Source organism: Sebastes umbrosus, chromosome 15 (genome assembly GCF_015220745.1).
Source record: "Sebastes umbrosus isolate fSebUmb1 chromosome 15, fSebUmb1.pri, whole genome shotgun sequence".
NCBI classification, from domain to species: domain Eukaryota; kingdom Metazoa; phylum Chordata; class Actinopteri; order Perciformes; family Sebastidae; genus Sebastes; species Sebastes umbrosus.
This window is the reverse complement of record NC_051283.1, coordinates 31,443,129-31,453,394: the sequence shown is the minus strand read 5'-3', so window position 1 is coordinate 31,453,394 and position 10,266 is coordinate 31,443,129. Positions and strand designations below refer to the sequence as shown.

Genomic DNA, 10,266 nt, shown 5'->3' with positions numbered 1-10,266 from the left:
AAATTATAACTGAGAGAAAAGGATGAACAAACAAAAGTAACTGGAATTACCCTTCAGACAAGAGGCCCGTTCGTCCATCACTAAAGCATAAACACAGAAAACAACTTGTTGAAATGGTCTGCAGTGACGTTAAAAACCAGAGGCATGTGTTTGTAGACTGCTTGTTTGTTATGCTACAGTGATCAGTTATCCTCAGCCTGCTGATGGTTTCATGCACTTTCGTTTCAGCGTGCGGAGCAACAGACTGGATCGGTGCACCTGAGGGGAGGTCAGCGCTCTCTGCAGGACTGCTCTGTCTGTTAATTGCTGGTCACGTAGAGGTTCATTAGTGTGTGGCCGGCGTACCTGCCAACACTTCTTGCTATTCCTGACGGCAGTGACCGGGCAGCGCCGTGTCAGTCACTGTCAGCATTCCTGCAAGCTCGTCTACCACCTTTCAGTCAGAGTGCTTCCTCTCTCCCCTCTGATGTCCTCTCTGATGTCCTCTCTGATGTCCTCTCTGATGTCCTCTCTGATCCCTCACCATGATCCTCATCATCTTCCTCCTCCTGCTGAGCATCATAGACTAACACTTCTGTGGTGCTGTTTGATGAAGCTCTCCTGCTTCTCTTTACTAACGGCTCCCTTCTCCTGCTGGGGCCCCTCGGTCACCACCTCCCTGCTGACCGGCCTCTCGTCAGGCTTCCTGCCGCGGGTCCCACTCCTCGCCCAGCACGCTCCGACGTCGCTCAGCTCACCCAGGTGCTCCCACGAGTCACACTTCTCCAGGTCGGAGGCGATGGTCTGCAGGCTGATGACGGACATGCAGTCTGAGCCGCCCCTGCTCCGCCTCCTGCCGCTCCCTCTGGCCCCAGCCGCTCTCTCTGTGCCTCTCCACCCACAGCCTGGTTTTCTCGACCGTCCGCCCCAGTTGCTCTCTAATCCCGCCGACTCCCCGCGCAGCTGCTCCCGGTGCGAACCCCGACGGTGGCTCTGACCTCGGCCTCGGCGCCTACGGGGGAGCTCCGCCCCCCGCAGACCGCCGGACACCCCCTGCTGGCCCTCATTCGTCCCCTCTGTGTGTGAATCTGCTCGCTGATCTGCTCCAGGTTCCGCAGGGCCACAGAGTAACGCCGTCTTTACCTTCGCCACCCCGCTCCTCCAGCTGTACGACTCTGGCCTTGTGTTCCTGGAAAAGAGTTAACAGCAAGTTAGCAGCAAGGCTCACATGACACATTCAGGTGCTCTCTCTCACAGACATAAGAGAAGTAAGTCTCAAACTTGTGATGTCATAGGCCAACACACACATTTTGCAGACTCTGCATTAACCTCGTAGCTGAAACTAGCCACAGGTAAAGTGGAGTGTCATGTAGAGGCCGTGTCCCTCCCCTCATGGTCAGTTTGAGGCTGACAGTCTGATCACATGGGTGTGTATATGAAGCTGCTGCTGGTATTCACCTCCAGAATGTGATTGAACTGAGCCTTGAGTTCAAAGTAAGGTTTGGATTTGAGGATGACCTTCTTCAGGGCTTTCTGGAGAGTCTGGACTCGAGCCTCGGCCTCCTGGCAGAGCTGCGTGACGCGCTGGTGCTCACGCTCGCTGCGGAGGCGCTCCTCCTCCGCCTCGTTCACCTGACCGGCACAGGACATATAAAGAGTGAGAGCAGGAACACTGCATGATCCCACAGATCACACTCTGCCTATACCCCCCCACCAGAACTATACACACAATCTCCTCTTTTCAGCCTGTAGATGAAGTTTCTAACAGGCTGCCCTCCTTTCTGCCTGTACAGAGAACATCACAATGCCGGGGTCAGTGTGAAGCCTGGGTGTGTACCTTAGACGTGGCGTGGTTAAGCATCTCCTGCCAGGTCGGGTCCATGGTGTTCCTGTCGGCCAGGAGGCCCTGCTCCGCCACGTAGACCATCTCTCTGGCAGCAGTGTGCATGGACACGGCCCGCTCATATCTCAGAGCTGCCTTCTGGGTCTCCTGTTGAGCCTGGGGGGGGGGGGGGGGGGGGGGGGGGGGGGGGGGGGGGGCGGGGGGGGGCGGGGGACAGAGAGCAGCAGCTAAAAGGACTCGCATTTATACAATACAATTATTACAATAACAGTTACTTATACACTCGGGGAATGGTAGCCAAAACAAAACAAGCTTGATGACGGGAGGAGGTACTGGACTACCAACTATTGGACTGCACTAGTTTACTGAGTGTATATCTTTCATACTAATCCAGAGGTCAGTGACCTTTACTATCAAAAGAGACATTTTAGACCAAAAGAAATCTGTCTGGAGCCGCAAAACATGTGATCATTGTGATGAAGGTAACATTAGGGTTAGGGTCAGTTTATAGTCTACGTATATAGTATATCAGTCTAATGCAGTGAGGGCCAAAGAGACAATGTACTACGGAGTATTAGGGCCACATTGAGGAAAAACACATCTGAGATTTACACAATAAAGTCGTAATATTACGAGAATAAAAATAAAATAACATGTAAAATTACTACTTTATAATATTATGACTTTATTCTCTAAATCTCAGGTTTCTTTTTTTTCCTCAATGTGGCCCTAATACTCCGTCGTACCGTCGTACCGTCGTACCATAGACCTACAACAATGATAAATAAAAATGAAAATGTAAACAAAGAACAGTTATTCATTTCCATTTTTAAACTCCACAGGGAGCCACTGGAGAGGAGCTGAAGGTCGCTGACCTCTGACCCCTGGACTAATCCATGCACATGAACAGGTATATAACACACCTCTTTGGCCAGTCTGCGGGCTTCATAGTACGGCCTCGCTTTCTCAATGCAGGCACCGAGCTGGGAGCCCTGAGCATTCAGCTTCCTGGCAGAGTCGGTGAGGATCCTCCTGTAGCTGGACCTGGCCTCCTGGAGGGAGCACGCGCACACACACACACACACACACACACACACACACACACATGACAACAACACATGGCAGATCAGTCAGTGAGCCCTGCTGTCATCTCACCTGTACAGTCCAGGTATAATGTACCAACTTGTTTCTCACATCCAGCTGCAGCTCCAGCTTGTTGATCTCCTCACTGGCCTGGTTGAGATGCTCCAGCTCCTCCTGAAGACACAGAGGAGAGAAGATGTTAAAGAGCAGAGATGAAGCAGTGATGCTGAGTGTGTTCAGGAGGATGGTGGTGTGTGTGCAGCCCAGAGATGCTGCAGTCCTCCGGGTACCAGTCTGTGAGAGGAGCAGACTGGTACCGCTAAATGTATTCATGCATATTACGCTTCGCTTAGTAAATGTTCTGTATACGGGCTACTAAACACTACTAAACACTACTAATCACTACTAAACACTACTAATAACTACTAAACACTACTAAACACTACTAATAACTACTAAACACTACTAAACACTACTAATAACTACTAAACACTACTAAACACTACTAATCACTACTAAACACTACTAATCACTACTAATCACTACTAAACACTACTAAACACTAAACACTAAACACTACTAAACACTACTAATAACTACTAAACACTACTAAACACTACTAATCACTACTAAACACTACTAATCACTACTAATCACTACTAAACACTACTAAACACTAAACACTAAACACTAAACACTACTAAACACTACTAATCACTACTAAACACTACTAAACACTAAACACTACTAATCACTACTAAACACTACTAATCACTACTAATCACTACTAAACACTACTAAACACTAAACACTAAACACTAAACACTACTAAACACTACTAATCACTACTAAACACTACTAAACACTAAACACTACTAAACACTACTAATCACTACTAAACACTACTAATAACTACTAAACACTAAACACTAAACACTAAACACTACTAAACACTACTAAACACTACTAATCACTACTAAACACTAAACACTAAACACTAAACACTACTAAACACTACTAATCACTACTAAACACTAAACACTAAACACTGCGTCAGTAATAATAATGATAATGATAACGTTCCTGTATTCTGGGGTCCAGCTCCTCCTCGTGTTTTCCATCATCTTCTCCTTCTTCTCCTCCGGTAGTAGTCTGCTCCTCCTCCTCCTCCTCGGTGTCTCTGGCCGGTCCTCTCCTCCTCAGCATCCCGGGTCTCCCGGGTCTCTCCTCTCCGTCTCTCGCCTCCTCTCCCGGGGTCTCCTCCCGCAGACCGCTGGGTCTAAGGAGCTCCGAGCCGGCAGGAGCATCACGCGACGTCCCCGGCTCCATCTGCGGCCCTGACGGTCAGCTGCCGTCCGTTTATATTATCACGTTACACCCCCCCCCCCTCTCCCCCCTCACCTCCCCCTCACCTCCCCCTCCTCCTCCTCACCTCCCCCTCTTCCTCCCCCTCTTCCTCCCCCTCCTCACCTCACGGTGTCACCGTTTATACGCCACCGGAACATTACTATAGTAGTTTGCTAATGTTAGCTGCTAATGTTAGCTGCTAATGCTAGCTGCTAATGCTAGTTGCTAATGCTAGCTGCTAATGCTAGTTGCTAATGCTAGCTGCTAATGCTAGCTAATGATGCTAGCTTATGTTAGCTGCTAATGCTAGCTGCTAATGCTAGCCGCTAATGCTAGCTGCTAATGCTAGCCGCTAGGCTGCTTCCCTCATCAGCTGCATGATGATGTCACCAGGTGGCTCACTAACTCACTGATGCTCTTCCTCTCTTCTTCTGTTTTGATCCTCTTTACAGATGTTGTGATTTATTGATTATTGATTTATTGATGTAGTCATTAATAAATCATTAATAAATCATTAATGTAGTCATTATGTGTTCTGGTATTTATGTCTAGATATTCAATAATAGATGAAGTCTGTATCTGGGGCTCATTTTTTATGTACAGACATTATTTCATCTTTAAACTCCTGGATGAGGAACGAAGAACGAGCAGAGAGGAACACTTTCACCGTTTAATCCAACATTACATGAAGTCAACATTTTATAAAACATACAAAAACAATGATATCCTCTCTACTGCCTCACAGCGGTGAACGGCGGTGACGGTGACGGGCGTCATCACGTCACCTCGTTTCTCCTCCTCCGGTTACGTGCTGGTCTTCTGTCGTTTCCAGAACCTCTTGACCTCGCTGTGTCCCTGCGGCGAGACCACCATCACCCGGTGAGCCACGTCCTGCCACACCAGACAGCCCAGACCCTGCACACCACAACATCACCATTACACAGCAGCAGGGTTACCGGGGTAACACAGCAGCAGGGTTACCGGGGTAACACAGAGAGGTCATCACACAGGTACAAAGGTCATCTGATTCACATGTGGAACAGAAGAGGTTGATAGAGAGAGATAGGAAACTAAATCCAACCTGAGCTCTGTCTCGCAGCACCTCGAAGTCAGCCTGGGACAGGAACTGGTTGTAGAGCACTCCTGGACAACATGGAGACAGGTGAGACAGGTGAGACATGAGGTCAGTGCTCATCCTCTCTATTACAAATCAAAGCCCTCAAGCGTTTTTTCTATGGACAGAATTCCTTCATTTGTTGACACAAGGCTTTTATTTTGAAATATGTGCAGGACAGATCAGAAAACAAGGGGACTGGTTACTAACATATGACAAAATGTACTTATTAATAAAGGCCTGTCATCCATAAGCCTGGAGGTATTCAAGACCAACATCCGTTCCAGGGTTTAAACACACTGAAGACTGAACTCACCTTCTGTGAACTGCAGTCGATCTCTCTCCAGCTCCCACAGTCTGATCTGATCTGTGATGGTCGGAGGAAGCACCGGAGTCTGAAGCACAGAGACGGAGGATGAAGACAGATGCGTTAAAGGCCAACCAGTTATTATTATTATTATTATTATTATGGATCTTCCCACTACTGAGAGTAATACTCCCACTACTGAGAGTAATACACCCACTACTGAGAGTAATACTCCCACTACTGAGAGTAATACTCCCACTACTGAGAGTAATACTCCCACTACTGAGAGTAATACACCCACTACTGAGAGTAATACTCCCACTACTGAGAGTAATACACCCACTACTGAGAGTAATACACCCACTACTGAGAGTAATACTCCCACTACTGAGAGTAATACTCCCACTACTGAGAGTAATACTCCCACTACTGAGAGTAATACACCCACTACTGAGAGTAATACACCTACTATTGAGAGTAATACTCCCACTACTGAGAGTAATACTCCCACTATGGATAAGTACCTCATTAAAAACACCCTTTAAGTGTGAGTTGGCTGTACCTGTTTGAGCATGACAGAGTGAGCTCTGGTCCGGAGGAAGTGGATAATCTGGAGGATAAAAAAAAAAAAGACTTCACATATTCAGGTGGATGTTTTCAAGGAGAATGTGATCTACGCATGCTGCTGTTGGGTCAGAAACACTTCCATAACATATCATATAGACAGGAAGCACAATATGTGCAGCGCATACTTTCCTACATTAGTACCAACTGTGCTCTGCAGTAGTTGAGTACCTGTTGTGCCGTGATGCCGTTGGCGATGGCCTGTTGCACCGACTCCCTCGTTACGTGAGCCACCACTACGTTAGGGAACCGATACAGCATCTCACTGAAGAGAGCCACCAGAGCGATCTGAAGTTCTGAGTCTGGGAGATGGGGGGGGGGGGGAGACACACAAACACCAACAAGTCAGTACAGGTTCTGTAAGCTAACGCTGAGTGGTGCGTCCTTTCAAATGCTGAGATGTGAAGCATTTTTTACACACAACATATAAGAGTCTCCCAGCCTTCTCAAACATGGTCTCCTATGAACAGGGATTTATTAGTGTTAACATGTAGCACAGAAAGCTTCCACTGTTCAGACATACTTGTGTAGGCGTAGATGCGATAGTTGGTTTCTACCACGATGAAGCCGGCGTCTCCAGTACCGGGGATGGAAGCCAGACTAGAGGAGGAAGAGGAGGAGGAGTCGGAGGAGCTGGTAGTGACTCCTGCAGCCAGAGTGATGGCTAGTCTGGTGGGGTAGTACCGCCTCGACTTCCTCTGATGGCAACAGACAGAAGGATGACAGAAAACTAACATATTATAACTACTATATGACTATATGCAGTATATCTAAACAAATGTCACTCGTTTCTAATTTCACAGTTTCACACTAGTTTCACACTCAAACAGAGTTTCAGACGGTGTCGTCTTTAGCTGCAGACTACCGGTAAGATATCATCTGAAGGAGATGGTAGGGAAGTCCCTCTCCTTCTCAGTGTCTCACCTTCCTCTGGAAGACCAATCCAAACTCCCTCAGGTGCTGCAGGAAGGTGAGTAGTGACTCGCTCATGCCCTCCACTGAGTAATCCTGAGGCACACGAGCAACACATGATCAGGAACAACAAAGAAGCTCAAGCTAAGCAGGAACATTTTAAAACCTCAGACCACTGACTGTAGAGCTGCTGAGCACTCACTCTGCCGAGAGTAGAGAAGCTGAGCTGGAATAAGAAGGACAAGATCTCCACCAGGTCCATCCCTCTGGTCTGCAAGAGACAAATGATGAAACACAACACACAGACATCGGTGACACAACGTCACCTTTAATGATAACATGGAAGACCACTGCTCTAACTTATTTAAAGCTAATCAGATGATAGCCAGGCAGGTACATGTACCTGAGCAGTTTTGAGGTACTGCAGGGTGAAGTACCACAGCTGGGAGGCCGTGTCCAGTAGGAGGAACTGGAAACCAGCTGACGTGATGTAGGGCGCCTCTCCTGTCTCACTGAAACACAGAGCAGAGGACGGGACGACGTGGTTTATATGCATTCTGTGTCACTACACAACAATAACTCCACCTATAGCTACAGGTTTATGAGTGGAGTCCACATTCATTTTCATCCTGTTTTCCATTTTCATTTGTCATATGTAATTGAGTGGGACATTTTACAGTGTAGAAATAAACTCTCACTATAAAATAATCCCGACTGTATACCTTTTCATGAGGCCTGCTTGAACCAGCAGCTGGGCCAGGTCCTGACTGACAGCAGCAGAGGGAGAACCCACCATGAAGTGCAGGATGACCTCCCAGCGCTCGATAGCGTAGCGGTCGAGACTCTCAATGTCCCGTGCGTGGCGATCAGGTCCCAGAGTGCTGCCTTCGTCCGCCCACGCATTGCCCCTGTGTGGCGACACAGTCTGTCACTTAAAACAACAAGTGATACCCGAACAGCAGCTACAGCACCGCAGCTCCAGATGGACTAGTCAGCTCTAGACTGGGTTTATACTGTGGGAGTGTCTATAACTGGAGTTGTGTGTACGATAGCTGAGTTCTCATTGTTTGATAGAAGATGATTCCCCGGTGTGTTCACGGGGAGCAGACCTACCCGCCGAGCAGAGCTATCCTCAGGTTGTCTTTGAACACTGGGTTTAATATGTATCCCTGCAGACCGCCCTGCAGCTGCTGGCTGTGCCAAAGGCGGAGTCCTGCCAACACCGAGACACATTCATCATGATCCCTGTAGGAACATAACAAAGACAAAAAAAAATCACAATGAAGCGGAAATGTGTAGCCTGCAGGTTCTCTGCCTCTGAATAGGTGCTAATAGAGCTGCTAATTACACCGTCCCTTTCTCCTTAATGCTGTTTTCACCCTATACCAGGGCTCAGCAACCTTTACTATCAAAAGAGACATTATTATATATTTTAGAAAACAGATCAGAGGCACACAGTCTGGAAACAGAAATGTTTTTCCATACTCTCTTTTCTTTTTTTCCTTACGTATCCAGATCTGGAAATTACTAAAAAATCTAATTCCATACTGCGTAGGAACCCTGCAGACAGATTTTAAATTTGAGAGAAAGAGAGCGATGATGACAGATCTGTACTCTGTATCAGGAGACACCCTGAGCTGAGGCAGCGGAATCTGTTCATCCCTATTTCAGCTACCTGTTACTGGCTGCATGAGAGGTTTTAAACTAAAGTGTATGGAAATAAAAAAGATGAGTAATCATGAACAAAACTCCCAGGAACAGGTCAATGGGGTAAAAAGAGTGCTGCTAATGAAGGCATGACAACTTTAAGTGACTTACTTCTGACTGTCTATTTTCACCCACAGAGCCAGAGCTGCCTGAGGAAGAGGCTGCTCCAGGAACAGCATACGCATCACATAGTTCTTGGCCAGAGAGGGGAGTTCCCTGTAGAAGATCAAACACAGTATAAGATGAAGACATCTGTATGAACCCCATGAGCACCAGTACAGGATGTGTTCTCTATAACACCATCTCACCTGTAGACAGCCAGGCATGTCGCTGGGTGGTTGTACAGTTTGTCCAGGATCTCAGGACTCAGCTCTCTCAGGTATTCATGCAGATTCTTACACTGCAGCTGGACACGAAGCTTCATTATCTACCAACATAAAGAACAATGACATTAAATGCACAGTAAACAGTCACATGTAGTCATTAGACAGGAGAGCAGAACGTCGCACCAAAGTCCCTTTTAAAAATCTAGTAATTTATCAGACTTTGTTCATCCTTAAACAGACACAATGATCTAATAACATGTGAATAAAGAGGTTTTATTCTTCAGGATTCAGCCTTTAATTCGGCATACTTATATTAAAGGTAACTGTTCTGTAAACATCTTTTATTTAATGTGTCAGATCGTTAACAGCTGATAAAGACATGATGATGTTAAACAGTCAGAGACCACAGAGAGACTAAAGGAGGTAACAGAGGGCTTCAAATGAGCTGATCAGCATGAGTATGTTAAATGAGTTCTTTACCGTGAAGACGGATATAAAACATCGACCAGTTCCTGACAGTAAAGTTATTTAAAGGTAATAAACTACTTAATTGTTGTGATCCGGTACTTCTGTCGCTCCGCAGCCATGTTTCACACGATCACATGACCTTAATGCGAGGCGCCTGATTGGTCAGGTTCTTCTTCTTCGGCTGTTTAAATGGCGGTCGTCGAACAACTGGAAGGACGCAGCAGCGCCACCTGCTGACCGGAGTCTGGAGAGACAGGGCTGAGATTCACCTGAGTAAAGAAGACCATTCATCATTTCATGACTATCACTATATTCTAATATAGTATATAGTATAGTATAATAATATATTCTAAACATAGACCACTATAGAAAATATCTCAGAAGTACACACATGCTAAAATAATATGTTGCAAAATGTGAATGTGGCTTTGTGAGGTGTAATAGGCCTACTCAGTTGTCAGTTTATTAGGTACACCTAGCTAAACCTAATGCAGTCTAATACAACAGTCCTGTAATACATCACGTCCATTATATATATATACATATAAAAGCAGTC

At 46.6% G+C, this 10,266-nt stretch overlaps 2 protein-coding genes across 2 annotated transcripts; both read right to left on the bottom strand.

Annotated features, from left to right (window-relative positions):
- Positions 1-6: 6 nt before the first annotated feature.
- sh3bp5lb (SH3-binding domain protein 5-like, b) lies at positions 7-4,309 on the bottom strand. Its single transcript, XM_037794676.1, is given in 10 exon segments — positions 7-819; positions 821-934; positions 936-1,109; positions 1,111-1,131; positions 1,133-1,168; positions 1,438-1,611; positions 1,817-1,978; positions 2,746-2,874; positions 3,017-3,079; positions 3,989-4,309. Coding segments are annotated over 10 exon segments (1,380 nt in total). The 5' UTR covers positions 4,235-4,309; the 3' UTR covers positions 7-558.
- A 599-nt stretch (positions 4,310-4,908) lies between these two features.
- gtf2h4 (general transcription factor IIH, polypeptide 4) lies at positions 4,909-9,877 on the bottom strand. Its single transcript, XM_037794665.1, has 14 exons — positions 9,723-9,877; positions 9,225-9,343; positions 9,028-9,132; positions 8,323-8,454; positions 7,932-8,117; positions 7,613-7,721; positions 7,412-7,480; positions 7,222-7,305; positions 6,821-6,995; positions 6,469-6,599; positions 6,236-6,283; positions 5,683-5,761; positions 5,334-5,395; positions 4,909-5,167 (listed from the first exon to the last, which is right to left on the bottom strand). Exons 2-14 carry the CDS (start codon positions 9,338-9,340, stop codon positions 5,057-5,059), a joined length of 1,407 nt encoding a protein of 468 aa, XP_037650593.1. The 5' UTR covers positions 9,341-9,343; positions 9,723-9,877; the 3' UTR covers positions 4,909-5,056.
- Between the last annotated feature and the right edge of the window lie 389 nt (positions 9,878-10,266).

Bases quoted from the DNA above. Each gene is read 5' to 3' on its own strand.
- gtf2h4 (XM_037794665.1), bottom strand. From the start codon at position 9,340: ATGAAGCTTCGTGTCCAGCTGCAGTGTAAGAATCTGCATGAATACCTG. The intron at 7,481-7,612 runs GTACATGTACCT...TGTCTCTTGCAG, and splicing joins AGTACCTCAAAACTGCTCAG to ACCAGAGGGATGGACCTGGT. The intron at 6,996-7,221 runs GTGAGACACTGA...TGTTGCCATCAG, and splicing joins GATTGGTCTTCCAGAGGAAG to AGGAAGTCGAGGCGGTACTA.